At 40.1% G+C, this 15,460-nt stretch overlaps 2 protein-coding genes and 2 non-coding genes across 4 annotated transcripts; all 4 read right to left on the minus strand.

Annotated features, from left to right (window-relative positions):
• Positions 1-9,300: 9,300 nt before the first annotated feature.
• On the minus strand, positions 9,301-12,011 carry rpl13a (ribosomal protein L13a). Its single transcript, XM_015969916.3, has 7 exons — positions 11,922-12,011; positions 11,243-11,315; positions 10,695-10,760; positions 10,394-10,495; positions 9,977-10,062; positions 9,737-9,796; positions 9,301-9,547 (listed from the first exon to the last, which is right to left on the minus strand). The coding sequence occupies exons 1-7, from the start codon at positions 11,940-11,942 to the stop codon at positions 9,338-9,340; spliced, it is 618 nt and encodes a 205-aa protein (XP_015825402.3). The 5' UTR covers positions 11,943-12,011; the 3' UTR covers positions 9,301-9,337.
• On the minus strand, positions 10,155-10,230 carry LOC129163749 (small nucleolar RNA SNORD50). Its single transcript, XR_008563548.1, has one exon. It is a non-coding gene; the product is annotated as a small nucleolar RNA SNORD50 (small nucleolar RNA).
• LOC129163747 (small nucleolar RNA Z195/SNORD33/SNORD32 family) lies at positions 10,575-10,656 on the minus strand. Its single transcript, XR_008563546.1, has one exon. It is a non-coding gene; the product is annotated as a small nucleolar RNA Z195/SNORD33/SNORD32 family (small nucleolar RNA).
• A 1,463-nt stretch (positions 12,012-13,474) lies between the features above and the next one.
• On the minus strand, positions 13,475-14,769 carry atp5if1b (ATP synthase inhibitory factor subunit 1b). Its single transcript, XM_015969917.3, has 3 exons — positions 14,609-14,769; positions 13,942-14,054; positions 13,475-13,834 (listed from the first exon to the last, which is right to left on the minus strand). The coding sequence occupies exons 1-3, from the start codon at positions 14,675-14,677 to the stop codon at positions 13,693-13,695; spliced, it is 324 nt and encodes a 107-aa protein (XP_015825403.1). The 5' UTR covers positions 14,678-14,769; the 3' UTR covers positions 13,475-13,692.
• Positions 14,770-15,460: the final 691 nt, after the last annotated feature.

The raw sequence follows: 15,460 nt of genomic DNA on the forward strand, positions 1-15,460 counted from the left end.
CGTCAATAGACAATGTCCAGAAGACGTCAAAGAAAAGGTGTCTCAGGTGTCTCAGTCTGCACCTGCAGGAGACCGAAACTGGACGTGCAAAATGACCTGGAAGTAACATTCCTGCAAACTTCAGGATGTTTTTATAAACCTTAAATTGTACGTACAGGTACCAAAGTTTCCTAGAATGATTTCCTTATATAGGAAACATTATTTCTGATTGGCTTAATGAACTGACCTGAATTGGAATGTTTATTATGTGAAGTGCCTTGAGACGACTCTTGTCGTGATTTGGCGCTATATAAATAAACTCGAATTTGGGTCAAAGTGTTACTCCACCCGCACTGGCTTGGGTTAATCTTATCTAGGAACAAAAATATTTAAGGCATACTGTGCAGGTTTGCTTGCTTTTAGCACCCCCTAGTGTTCCATTAGTAAAATCAAAGGTGAAGTTAGTCTGTTTAACCTTAATCTAACAGCTGAAACGTCTCCCCAGCCTTCATTAGTGGCTGCAAGGATGCAGCATTCAAACCTGAACCAAGACTGCTGAGGGTCAGCCTGAAGCTCTTTGAAATCTTGGTGTTTTATTACTTTCACAAACATCTTTCAGAGTTTCTTTAACGTTCCTGAAGAGTCTTTTCAGGTCTCTGACTTGAAACTTCTTGATAAGATCACTAACTGTTGAGACAGAATAGTGGAGTTCCTCAGCAGCTGAACTTGTAACCTGTGGAGTTGTTACTTTTTTATAATTTTCCTCACATGTTCTCAGACAGCTCTAAAAACTAAATCCTTGTTCCTACAGAACATTTGTTCAGCATGCGAACTCTGCAGCAGTCAGGAGTTGTCTTAACTTGCTCCAGGTCTTTGTTTAAATGTTAAAAGTGTTACATCTAAAAATCTGTTTGCATCATTTCACAAATCCTACTATCTGCATCAAGTTTAGGTGGACGTGCAACATCTCCTGTGCAGCAGCCAGGTCAAGTAACTCCAGTGTTCAGAGTCCTTTCTGCTCCGATGTCTTTAGTTACAGTCACCGGCCGTGAAGTCATCTCCGAATCTCCATTTTGCCCCAGAGATTATGTCCGGTCCACCAACTAAATGTATTTATCTATGAAACATGACAGCACTCACTGGGACACGTTTCAATGACGTTAGCACGCGGTGTGTGCTCTGGAGCCTCGTGGCAGCAGGACAACCGATTATTGAAGCGTTATTCGTTTCCCACAGTTGAAATGGAACAAGCGACATGTTCACTTTAACATTTTATTGATCAGAATGATTTTTGCACATTACCACGCCCAGTCTGTTCAACTGCATTTCTCCATTAGAAGAAATTATGAGTTTCTGCAGATTTTCATGTCATTCAAGGACACTTGTGCACGTTTCTGACCCAAGGATTACAGGGTAATGTGTATATTTTGTTCGCACTTGCATCAGAAGCACTTCATTACCATGATAAAGGCTTCTGTGATAGGTCATTTTCACATCCTAAATTCAATTTGTTCCCCTGCGAGTCCAGCAGCAATCTGTCTTCGACTCCGTGTCTGAACGTCACTGCCGCTCTTATCCGTAAATCACTTCAGTTACACCCAAGGTCAGTGAATATAAACAAGGCGCAGACATGCCCTGCTGCATCTCATTTTTATGGCAACGTATGTTTCACACCCAACATGCACCATGCAGGAGAGGTCTGTTGAAATATGCTCATGACCTGCTATCAGGGCCTTTGTGTGGGCTGAGAACTGTGTTTGTTTATATTGAAGTGGTGAGCAATGTGTATATATTAGATTAAACTCATCTAAAAGTGCTTGTATGCACAATTATTATAATAAACGTGCATAAACATACAGAGACCCCTTTAACGGAGGGACGAAGCTTTCTGTGTTGTTGTTACTCACCTGTGGAATCAAAATATCTCATAAAGCAACACATCATCACTTTAATATATTCTCCACAATATTTCTTTTAAGGATCCTAGACAGTTTTGCTTGGTTTTAGCACCCCCAGTGTGCGTTATTAATTCACTGTGGTTTTACCGAAAATGAAAGTTCTCTCCTTGTTGTGAGTTCGTCTTTTTTAACACCTTAATCCAACTGCTAAAATGTCTCCTCAGCCTTCATTAGCTTCTAAAGGAGTTCTTTTTTTTTTTTTGGTTCATGGTGTGACGGAGAAGAGGATTCATCACTAAATCAAACAAATCAGCTGTTTTCACAATCTATAACACACAGGAAATGTACTAGAAGCAGACTCCAGCTCCAGTCCACTCCACAACTCCCTCCACCAGCAGGGACCAATGTGGTATTCTGGCGACAGGGGGCGGTGGGTTCTGAGTAACCCTGTAAAAAGTAATTTTAGCACATACAGGTGCTGGCCAGTAAATTAGAATATCATCAAAAGGTTGAAAATATTTCAGTAATTCCATTCAAAACGTGAAACTTGTACATTATATTCATGCAATGCACACAGACCAATGTATTTCCGATGTTTATTACGTTTAATTTTGATATTTATAGGTGACAACCAATGAAAACATCAAATCTGGTATCTCAGAAAATTAGAATATTCTAAAGGCCAATGAAAAAATGTTTGTTTCTCTAATGTTGGCCAACTGAAAAGAATGAACATGAAAAGAATGTGCATGTATAGCACTCAATACTTAGTCGGGGCTCCTTTTGCCTCAATAACTGCAGTAATGCGGCGTGGCATGGACTCGATCAGTCTGTGGCACTGCTCAGGTGTTATGAGAGCCCAGGTTGCTCTGATAGTCGTCTTCAGCTCCTCTGCATTGTTGGGTCTAGCGTATTGCATCCTCCGCTTCACAATACCCCATAGATTTTCTATGGGGTTGAGGTCAGGCGAGTTTGCTGGCCAATCAAGGACAGGGATACCATGGTCCTTGAACCAGGTGCTGGTGGTTTTGGCACTGTGTGCAGGTGCCAAGTCCTGTTGAAAGGTGAAGTCTGCATCCCCATAAAGTTGGTCAGCAGCAGGAAGCATGAAGTGCTCTAAAACTTCCTGGTAGACGGCTGCATTGACCCTGGACCTCAGGAAACAGAGTGGGCCAACACCGGCAGATGACATGGCACCCCACACCATCACTGACGGTGGAAACTTTACACTGGACCTCATGCAACGTGGATTCTGTGCTTCTCCGCTCTTCCTCCAGACTCTGGGTCCTTGATTTCCAAAGGAAATGCAGAACTTGCTTTCATCAGAAAACATAACTTTGGACCACTCAGCATCAGTCCAGTCCTTTTTGTCCTTGGCCCAGGCGAGACGCTTCTTGCGCTGTTTCATGTTCAAGAGTGGCTTGACACACGGAATGCGACACCTGAATCCCATGTCTTTCATGAGTCTCCTCGTGGTGGTTCTTGAAGCGCTAACTCCAGCTGCAGTCCACTCTTTGTGGATCTCCCCCACATTTTTGAATGGGTTTGTTGTCACAATTCTCTGCAGGGTGCGGTTATCCCTAGAGCTTGTACACTTTTTTCTACCACATTTTTTCCGTCCCTTCGCCTGTCTGTTAATGTGCTTGGACACAGAGCTCTGCGAACAGCCAGCTTCTTTAGCAATCACCTTTTGTGTCTTGCCCTCCTTGTGCAAGGTGTCAGTGATTGTCTTTTGGACAGCTGTTAAGTCAGAAGTCTTCCCCATGATTGTGGTGCCTTCAAAACAAGACTGAGGGACCTTTTAAAGGCCTTTGCAGGTGTTTTGAGTAAATCAGCTGATTAGAGTGGCAGCAGGTGTCTTCTATATTCAGCCTTTTCAGAATATTCTAATTTTTTGAGATACCAAATTTGGAGTTTTCATTAGTTGTCACTTATGAATATCAAATTTAAATGTAATGAACATTGGAAATACATTGGTCTGTGTGCACTGCATGAATATAATGTACAAGTTTCACGTTTTGAATGGAATTACTGAAATATTTTCAACCTTTTGATGATATTCTAATTTACTGGCCAGCACCTGTACTGGCTCCAGATGATGATTTAAAAATATTTTAAAAATGTATAGTATTGCTTTAAAGGTACAGTAGGTAAGAATTTTACAGCAAAATAATCACAAAACAGTTAATGTCTCAATCATGTTGGAAGGAATGTTAAATCAAAACATATTTCTTTGTCCACCGACTGGAGGTTGTCGATTTTCTTCTTTCAAAATGGCTAAAGAGGGACGTTTTGGTTTACAATCTGTGGCATGCCCACGGGGTTGCTAATGGGCCATTCCTATCTGTACCGGGTCGGCCCAGGCCGGGTAGCGTAGGTTGTTAACATATCTGGGTGGCCTGGTATTTTTCCGGGCCAACCAAGGCTCATTCTCAGCCCTCTTCTCGAGGGGGTCTGCTTCAGGCCGACCAGGGCCAACACACCCACTGCTGACAGCAAATTCACACCTTCCATTAGAGCAAGCCTCTGATTGGTGGGTAGAATCAGCCCACATGGGCTTAAAGGTTGGTTTATGCTTGACGCGTCCGCAAGGTCCGCACGGAAAAGTTGCGTCATTTTGCGTCATTTTAACAACCACGCCCCTCCACCGCGCCTCCGCACGGCCCAGAATTTTCGCGACACGCACCTCGGAAAATTTCTAACCACGCGGACGGACGGACGCGGAAAAACATGGCGGACTGGCAAGAACTAGTATGACAGAGGTTCGTAAATACAGACATTTGTATGATTCAGCTCTCAGAGATCACCATGATCAACATGTTGTTAATAATTCTTGGAGAGAAATAACTTGCACTGTCGGAAAAGACGGGGACGCTGTTAAAAATGCTGAAATGCCATGTTGTAAACAGTAATTTCTACTTCTACTATGGTGTAGTGTTGAATGCATGCCGTAGAGCTCCATGCTGCCCCGTTCAGTTTGGGAGAATATTGGCTCACCGCAGAGACGAGCCGCACGAACCATAAAAGCTGCGAGTTGTGAAGCGTGTTCCATCAGCGAGCCGCATCACCGCGCGGAAAGTAAATGCGTCAAGCATAAACCAAGCTTAAGACAAGGATGTGTGGAATCAACCGGGCCAGGCTGGGGCCGACTGGGGCTATCCAGCCCGGGCCGACCCGGTACAGATGGGAATGGCCCATTTGTCAGCACTGCAGCGCCAGCATTTGTAATTCGTCACTGGCCGGCAAAACGCAGCAGTGTCTTGTTACGATCTGACGGGAGTAACCAAACCAGAAGTTTCCTGTACCCCTTAGAAGCCTTAGAAGCATTTTTGTTTTACTCTAATATCGGGTAAAGAACGCTAGAGGCTAACGTTGAGCTAGCCATGCTACTGATGAATTAGAAACAAATAGTTGGCTCTTAAAAAATCTCAAGATACTTTTTCAGTTACGAACAACTCAATGTTACAGTGAAATGAATTCATCCATATCAACTTACTGTGTACGACTTGTCTTCACTCTCTCCTGGCATGAGTGAGAAAGTCACTCGTGTGTTTGGAAAATGGGCTGCAGTACCCAAACTTGACCACAAGATGTCCAGCTAACTTCATTCTTTCTTAATGCCTCTTTAACGAACATCCTGACATTTTCTAAAAATGATGTAAAATCAATCTGCATGAATTTAACGAGTTTTATTTCTTGCACAGCTTTGGTAACAGTTAGTGTCCTAAGTAAGAAGTTATTCACGTGAGTTATAAGCAACAGTGTAAAAATGATTATACCCTTTATTTAAAGCAAGAAGCAGCAGATGGAAGGTTGAGCATTTCTCTGTAATGTTTCATTCTTTGTATTTCAGTCAGTAGAAAATGACTCATCAATAAAACAAAAGCATCTACTTTCTGTGAGCTGGAACATCATGAGGACATAACAAATCCTTCACTGGGAGCCTGATCCTCAATCTTTTTTAAGTAGAATTAAACAAGGACATGTCTTTGACGGTACATCGCTACCATGAAAAAGACTGTCAATCCCTATCACATCTCAAATAATGAGTTATCCGTGCCTGTATGCTCCAGCTGACCAAACTATTGCTTCTGTTGCTTTTTGTTTTCCCCTCACGTCATATAAAATAGCTTTTGATACAAAGAAAATGTTGTCCTCATTCAATCAGCAAAGGCTAGAACAGCTCTAATGGTTTAAAGAGGCCGAGTCTCCTCTGGAACACTTCTTTGAGGAACCACAGATCACTATGTGGTGAGCTTTCACCAGGAATATATTAGATATTAAAGCTGCGCTCCCTGATGAGCTCCTCTTTGCTAATCTGATTTTAAAGCTATCTCTGCTCCAATAATGACTTAACAGAATAATTCTGAGGCAGACTCAGTAGAAATGAGACGTTGCTGCGCTATAAAAAAAGAAGCTTAAGAAACCAATCAGCTCATGCTGGCATGTAGTCTTCCTATTACTCTCATTTGTCACACACAGTGTGTGTGTGTGTGTGTGTGTGTGTGTGTGTGTGTGTGTGTGTGTGTGTGTGTGTGTGTGTGTGTGTGTGTGTGTGTGTGTGTGTGTGTGTGTGTGTGTGTGTGTGTGTGTGTGTGTGTGTGTGTGTGTGTGTGTGTTGAATATGAAGCATCAGGTGGTTTCATCTTTCCATGCAAAAGGAGCAGCACTCAAGGACTCAGAAATCTGACTGTATTTTGCACGTGTCATTTCTGTAGTTGCATGCAAGACAAATGCAGGTCTGAAGGATACACAACTTGTATTTTTGCTCCAACAATGTGAGATATTAAAAAAGTAGGGATGTCCGACATCGATATCGGCCCAAAAACAGTGTACCAGACTATGATAAATGACCTGCACTTCTATAGCGCCACTCAGAGTAAGGACTCCAAAGCGCTTTACACTACAGTGTATCAGTCATCCATTCACACGCATTCATACAGTGGTGGAGATGAGAGGCGAGGCTGCCGAGCACAGGCGCGACCCTCCGACCACCACCAGCAGGCAAGGTGGGTTAAGTGTCTTGCCCAAGGACACAACAGCAGAATTCTCTGTCCGGAGCCGGGATCGAACCTGCAACCTTCCGATTACTGGACAACCCGCTCAACCTGTTGAGCTACTCCACTATATCACATGGCATCAAAAATCTCTGATATAAGCAGTCCGTTAAGGCTCACATTTTTGCAACCAATGTTTAAGAAAAAAAATTCTTTTTTTCATACTTACTGTTATTGGCGCTTGTTCTCCGATTGAGTAGAATCACTTGATCAAGCATTTCATACATTCCACACTACAAACAGGTAAAAGTAAGTGTGATTTGTGCTGATATCGTATCAGATGGATATCGGCATCGGTCAATGCTGAAGGCTACAATATCGGTATCGTATCGGAAAAAGTTGTATCGGGACATCCCTAACAGAAAGTGCTGTTTTCCTGCCTGATATGGAGTGAGTCCTTTATAACGACACACAAACTGGATAAGTGAAGTACTTCTAGGTCAGATAATTCAAATGTGTCTCTAAGGGACAAATGAATGTGCAAAAATGGATTTACTTCACGTCATACAAATACAGTATAAAAATAATTCCTAAACAGAACATTTTGTTATGTATGACTCCACAGACCCCCTACCCCTCAGTGTGTGTGTGTGTTCATAATACCAGTCCTGCAGGAGCCATTTCAGACAATCAAGGTCTACTCAATCTGTTTCAGCTGCTGTGATTACAGAGCAATCTCTAGTGCAGGCATCATCAACCAAGCATCCCATTTCAGGAGCCGCCACAGCATCGTCTCCATCTGTTTAGAGGAGCCATGACGTCTTTAGCTAACACAGGTAGACAGGCGTCAGATTGGCCCTGATCCTCTGCTTTTAGGGCATGTCTGTTTAGTAAGGATGTTTGGCTTGTCTTGCCGGTTTCTGGTTTGTTTATTTTGGATATGATTTCCTTCTCTGACAGTTTTCATCAGAAAGACAACAAATAGGTTAAAAATGAGGAATGACACGACTCAAATTCAAAGGAGTGTGTGTAACAAATAAACAATCCAACTCAAGAGGTATTTACAAAGCAAAACATGGAAACATGAATACTCGTGATTCTTTCTCAACATTGCAGAAATAAGCAGAAAAAATCCAATTGCGTATCAGTTGTTGTTCTTTGACGATTGATTTGTTTTTGATCTGTTGGCTTAACTTGTCTTTTAAGGATCAATTTTCCTCTCATTTGAACAAAAAGCTTCATTTAAGCATCATTATTAAATCACCTCCACCATGCACTAAAGGTAGTCCTGTTAGATGCCTCAGGAGATCCAAAAACCAATGTGAGCGGTCGCAAGATGATTCCAATAGGCCTGAAAGATTATGCTTGTTTGTGCTTTTTGCACTATGCAAAGTTCTGAAAATCTACCAGAGAAGTTTCAAAAGGAAACCACGACCATCAGGCTGGTGGAAATAACTTAGTCAAAGTACTGAACAAATACGGCTCCATGATATTCACAGCTACATAACCCTACGGCAGGTGGTTGTAAGTTTGACTGTCCTCATTTGTGGCAGTTCTGCTGAATTAAGGGCCTTTTAAAGTATTTTTAGTTACTAAAGTGAAAGATTATAACGTCAGAGGTTCATAATGACAGGACTGTGGAAAACTAACATTCTGAGCAGTGCAAATAAAAATATACTATATAAAATGAGAACCCAGAACCTTTGCATTATTTTCCTTGAGTATGTTAGTTTGGGAACAATTTTGAGATACTCAGGTTAATGTAGTTTTTTTTTGCATTTTACTTGGTCAAAATACACCGATTCAGAGGCGAAGAATTGACAGCAACATTTTACATCACTGTTCTAAAATTGAGATTTGAGTTTACGGAGCTCTCATGAATCAGTGCTGCCCCCTGGTGGTACTAAGTAAAACTGACAAGTACAAAAGATTTTTTTTTGCACAACAAAAACAAAAGGATGTTTAGTTTTGCAGTACTAAAAAATGGTTTCTGCTGGGATGTGTTGCATTCTCTTTAGTTGTTAAAGCCTAAATTGATTCCCAAGTTATAAATAACGTTCGTATAATTTTTGATGCAAACTACTGAGTTTTTGTAAAGCAGTGTTTCAGAATTAGTCTAGAAAAATGCACATTCACCTTACAAACACTCCAGTAGTTTATGGGTTATTCAGATGTAAAATGTAAATTTAGCAGGAAAAACTAACTGATTCACATCTGAATCTAAATATTCTGCATTGCCTGCAGTTCCTTCAACTTCCACCCACTTATCTACACAGGGTGGCGAGTGCTGGTGCCCATCTCCAGCAGTCTCCAGGCATGCGAGTAGGGTACACCCTGGACAAGTTGCTTGTCCATCACAGTAGTTTTTTCAACTCATTATGTACAATTACTTTAAGCAACCACTGAAAAACAAGACACTTTCTATAAACATTTAATTATCTTTATTGGCCATGAAAACCCAGGTTAGACAAGTACACCATATTGTTTCAGAACGTTTGTGTATACGGCGATTTTCTTCTCAACGTTCTTCTCCGCCTGCTTGGTCAGCTTGACCAGTGTCTTTTTCTTGGAATAGCGGAGCTTGGCCTTCTCTTTTCTCTTCTCCTCCAGAGTGGCTGTGATGGCCTGGTACTTCCAGCCAACCTCGTGTGCCAGACGCCCGAGCAGAGCAAACTGAAAAGAAAAAAGGAAATTAAATAGTAAAATAAATTTAGCTGAGAGCAGGGAAATAAAACATACAATGGCATGTTTCAGTTAGGATTACTTTTCATTAAATTCAACGAAGGAAGCGAAGTCATGAAACATCACCAACAGCCAAACTAAGAGCAAAAATCTGATGAAAAACTTTTGTTCACAACTCACCTTACGAGTGGGCTTCAGGCGCACAATTTTCAGAGCAGCTGGCACAACCACACGCTTTCTCTAAAAAACAAAATCCACGTTAGAAAAAGTAAAAACTGCAGCTTCAGAAAGTATTTCACTTGGTAACGTGGCATGTCTCAGTCAAGATCTTGTTCCCTTTTCATGGTAAATTCAAAGAAGGGAGATAAAAGTAATCACCGACAGCCAAATTTCAAACGCTACATAAATAAAGACACATACCTTGTCATAAGGAGGGGGGATACCATCAAACACCTTCAGCCTGTCCAGAGCAGCCTGGCCTCTCTTGGTTTTGTGGGGAAGCATGCCTTGAGAGAGAAAAAAATACAAGGTAAAAAACAAAAATAAGGGAAACACCCTCGAGTATGACATTAGCAGAAGTCCAAAAACGCTGTTGCTTAACTCAGAAGTCAGATCCGAAGTGTTTGTTTCATCAATAGATGTTCAGATTCGGGATAAAGAGCTCATCACAGTCAAGCAACTTAGAACATGTAAACTGAAACTGCAATCACCTGCACCACTAAGGTCCCTTCATTGAAAGTTCTAAACAAAACCCAACGACTGAATCTGTAATTAAACTTCAAGCATTTGTTTATATTTACACAAATGTAAACTTCTTAACCTGAGCCACAATCCCACCTCTGACAGTCCTCCAGAAGATCCTGCTGGGAGCTCTGAAGTGGTACGGCCCACGTGAGGGATTGGTGTTCATCCTCTTGCGCAGGAAAGCCAGATACTTCACTGTTGGTGGACACAAACACCACAGTAAATCACAGGCAGACTACTTACTAAACTTAATGTCTTACTAGTAAACAATGCTGGTGTCTCAGATGGTAGTGCATGTAAGATAGTCTCATGGTCAGTGAAACTCGAATAATATCATTAAATCATCATTGACGAGCACATCTTAAGAGAAAAACTTATTTTATGTTTTACTTACGCTTGTTGCGATAGAAGTTTCCAGATATGTTGATGCCTTCACATCTTACCACCACTACTTTGTGGCCTACAAAAGAAAGATTAAAGGCTGGTTGGACACATTCCTTAAATCGTTGGTTATAAATGTCATTCTCCATTTGCGATAGAACATTTTTTCACAGTTAAAATGATAGTGCTAAATTCTGGGCGAGTCCTATTTCACATTAGACATCTGCTTCCATGTTTGCATTCATGCCAGGAACATGCAGCATCACACAAGGGTAGCAAACAGTCATGAACACTTTTAATAGGAATACAATAAAATGCAATACAAGCTGTGCATGCAAAGACTTGCATTAAATTGGTTTTCCCAGTAACAGGTCATATCGAATTTGGAAGCATAATTGCTAATATTTCCAACCAAGTCAATCCCCTCGACAGCATAAAACCCATGGACCTTGGTCAAACAGTGTTAATTATCTTATTTGTTAGTAATTCTTGATGTGTGGTTAAATGTCTACTGCAGTTCAAATGAGCATACTTTATTCACATCCTTAAGAAACAACTTACCCAGGAGGACCTGTTTAGCCACAATGGCAGCCAGTCGGCCAAGTAGATGGCCCCTGCCATCTATTAGCAGAACCTGTAGAATGTAGATGTACATTTTTTAAACTTTGGCTGACTGCCTGACTTTGCCCTAAAAAGCGTACTATTATCAACTAAGCATATTCATAATGTCTGATCGTTAAGCGAACAAGACATTAAACCATTTGAGTAAAAATTACTAAGACGTTTAAGAACTGTTGATTGTGACACTGTATCGTAGTCTTTTTCATGTGCATTTCAAAGCTAGCACATGGAACACTCGCGGCTAAAACACCCGTAGCTCACACGTAAGCTTGTTTCTGAAATAAACGTTTTGAGTATTGCACAGATATATAGCAGTCTCTTTATTTTATACGACAGTTGATTAATTTTCAATTTGATTCTCATTTTCACAAAAACTGTTAACAAGCTAACCATAAGCCACTGCCTCAGCGGGGAAGCTGCCATGATGAAGGCATGCTCAAATAGCTACCGCTAACTGATCCAAGTGTTAAAAAACGAGTCTTGCAGACAAGACGGACACAAGTACTGAATACGTTTAGAAATATAACGCTGTTATAAGCCATTCTGACTAAACAGATTGCGTATTGTAGTTGGCTAAATGTAGAATAATATATTTTATTTCCTCGCAACAGCAGCTTACCTTATTGAACCGGTCCGCCATGACGTGCGAAAAGAAAGAGCAACGGGGTTGCCCGTGGTAAAATGCAGGGGTGGCAGGAAGTGACGGAACGATATTTTTCTTCTTCGTGGGATGACTGAGGAACAGTCTAGCGCCATCCAACCAAACATAAATGCTTCTGATCGAAGAGAACGTTTGGGGTTTATTTGTAATAATTTAAAAGCATTGATTGGACCAATTTAAAATCTGATTACACAATACTTCTATTCAAATAGTCCAATGTTATTCAATTAGGGTCCTAGGGCCATAGCCGTGGTATGGCCTACCACAAGAGCTGCTGATCATCTTCTACACTGCTGCAGTCGAATCCATACTTTGCTCATCCATCACTGTCTGGTTTGGGTCAGCCACAAAAATGGACAAATGCAGACTATAGCGTATTATTAAAACAGCAGGAAAAATCATTGGTGCCCAACTGCCCTCTGTCCAGGAACTGTACATCAGCAGGACCAGGAAAAAGGCAGTGAATATTGTCCAAGATGCCACACATCCTGCATCTACTCTCTTCCATCTCCTCCCATCTGGCAGACGCTATAGATCACTGTACACAAAAACTACCAGACACAAGAACAGTTTCTTTCCGTCAGCCATTTCTCTCCTGAATCTGTAGATTCTTTTACCATCCTATTATTGTAGTTTTTAATGCTTATTCAGTATGCTTATGGATGTGCGTGTGTGTGTGAGTGTGTGTGTGTGTGGGGGGGGGGGGGGTATGTATATATGTGTGTGTGTAAATGAACATGTGTGTGGGTATACATGTTCTTATGTGTTTTTAGGTATTTTTATTCTCATTTATTGTGGTTGTTGTCTGTTTTAGAGAGCGAACATCTACCAAAGACAAATTCCTTGTAAATGTAATTTTACTTGGCCAATAAATCTGAATCTGAAATCTGATTAGGGTCCTAGGGCCATAGCTGTACATGCTTTTGCTGTTTCACTACTCCATCACACCTGATTCAGTTTTCTAATCAAGTCTTCAGCACTAATCATATCTTAAATCAAACCAGGTGTTTTGGTGCTGATGAGCATGCAGGTAGTGACCCTAAACAGGACTGAACAGTTCTGATAATAGTCCCAGTGTCATTTGATTTACAATCAAGTTAAATATGAGCTATAGTTGAAAAATGTCCCAGTACCTGCGAAAAAAATATTTCTCTAATTGGTGACCTCCATCTTCTATTCTGAATGACTCAGTTTTACTAAAATGTTTGTCTTTAGAAAAAGAAAAAAAATATTTCCACGTATCCACACCTTTTTAAGGTGATTGCTTCACCCAATTGAAAAAAAAATGTCTGTTTAATTGAGATTTAAAGGTTTTCATTATTTTTATTTTTACAAATATATAATAATCTAATTATCATTACTTTAATGAACTGACAAAAGATGTATAAATTGCAAGTTGCTGAAAAATGACTTTAAAAACTGTTGAAAGTATTGTTGGTCCACAGTTCAAATGAACAATGTCGTGGAAGCTACTCGTGTTTACATACCACAAAAAAACAATGATGCCATGATACTTTGAAAATATTTAGTTCAATGCTTTGCATTGTTTTGCCAACAATGAACTACAGAACAAGCAATGAGGTTGTAAGCATGCCATGAAAACATTTAGCATTTATTTAACTTTTTAATAACTTTAAAGCCTTTGAAGAACAACATCTTCTACACATTCTGCCTGGTAACATTGCATGCAGCTATTGAAGTTATACACGCTATGTTTGATTTGTTTAATTCAGTCGTCATGCTTCAGTTTTCTGATTTTTCCCTTGTGACGATCAATCTCACGTTGGAGGCGTTCGATCTCCTTTCTGTGGTGATCAATTTCTTCCAGATGGTGCTGCTTCAGCGCAGCCAGCTGCTCCTGTTCTTTACGTCTTCAGTAAGTAGAGAGACACAAGGATCATACATACAAATAAATTAGAGAAAGCATGGAAAAATGCATGCACGACACTGTTTCTCTGAAGTAGAATGTTGTACATACCTGAAATACATCTCCTCCTCTGCAGCTTCCCTCTTCCCCATGGCTCCACCTGCTTCTCTAATGGAACCTCCACCTCCACCACCTTTTCCTGCACCTTTACCCAGCTCACCCAACTGATGCAATGCAGGAAGAAAGTTTTTAAAAATGCAATAGATTCATTTAGGGGAGAGAAACAACAAGACACAGGCTTTATGTTACACATTTTTTACTTTCATTTTAGATTTTGGTGTATGCGTGTTTAGATCAGTTATTTGAAGTCTGAAGGTCAAAATAAGTTTTACTTCACAACAAAGAATGAAGAGCCTACCTATATTCATGTATTACATTCAAGGTGACAAATTGTGTATTTGGAACAGACTATAAGCTTTATAATAACGATGCAATTAAGAGCAACTCACAGAATATTATTCTCTAAACTGTCACCTAATGGTGAAATGTTGACAAAATATAATCAAAATAAACATGTCGTGTATTCAGATGATTCATCATACACTTCATCTGGCTTATACATAATAGTAGCCAGTAAACCACATGTATTCAGCTCTTTATGGGTTACTGCTAGCAAAAATGTTAAAGTACATACTAATGCTAATAATTAGCACGCATGACAAACTGACAGGCTGGGAGGATATGTTAATTAACAGTGTGTCTGTGGGACATTTATTACCTGGTCAGATGACATCCTCAGCTGGAAAACGACAAAATTTCTAACGTTGGGCCTCAGGAACCTCGCCATTTTTATTTCTAACGTGTAAAAACAACAGTGACACTAGCTTGTCCTTGTCTGCAGAAATACACCACCGGACCATACCATTGTTAGCAAGACGGGGTGGTGACGTAAAAGGTGGTTTAAACAATAAAATACCAAGAAGTGGTAACAAAATTAAAAAAAATTGTATCTTATTTATAAAATACACTTACATTTGTGTTATTTAAGAGTGTTATTTATTAAGAAGTAGGGACAAATAGAGTTACTTCCGTATTGATGCGTAATGGTACGTTCTTTACGTAGCCGCAATGAATTGTGGTTGACGTGAACTTCTCAGAATAAAACTTATCAAGAATTAATTGAAACATTGTTAGGAATTTTACAATTATGTTTAACACAGAAATTAGGAGTACACTATAGATTCATTTAAAATATTCTGCTAGACGTTTCCACAGTATTTTTAAACGGGATCAGTTCAGTTAAATTAGAAATAATAAAAAAAATGCATTTTTATTCACTGTACTAACTTTTATTGTTGTGAATCTTATTTGCTACTGTAACACCAAAATGTCCCCTGAGGAAAATGAAGGAAATCTCTATTCTACACATTAATATCGGGGATTCAGAATCAACCACCACACACCTCCTCTTGTTCAAACACCTACTGGTTGATCAGAGTTCTATTGTACATTTTCTTGTCAATTTTAGGTTAAAAATGTCATCATACAAGAAGTATAACTGAGAATGTGTAGGAACAAAAAAGTTTTTAAATGTGAGTGGGGCATTTTGGAACACAATTTATGGATAATC

This window comes from Nothobranchius furzeri, chromosome 18, assembly GCF_043380555.1.
Source record: "Nothobranchius furzeri strain GRZ-AD chromosome 18, NfurGRZ-RIMD1, whole genome shotgun sequence".
Taxonomy (NCBI): domain Eukaryota; kingdom Metazoa; phylum Chordata; class Actinopteri; order Cyprinodontiformes; family Nothobranchiidae; genus Nothobranchius; species Nothobranchius furzeri.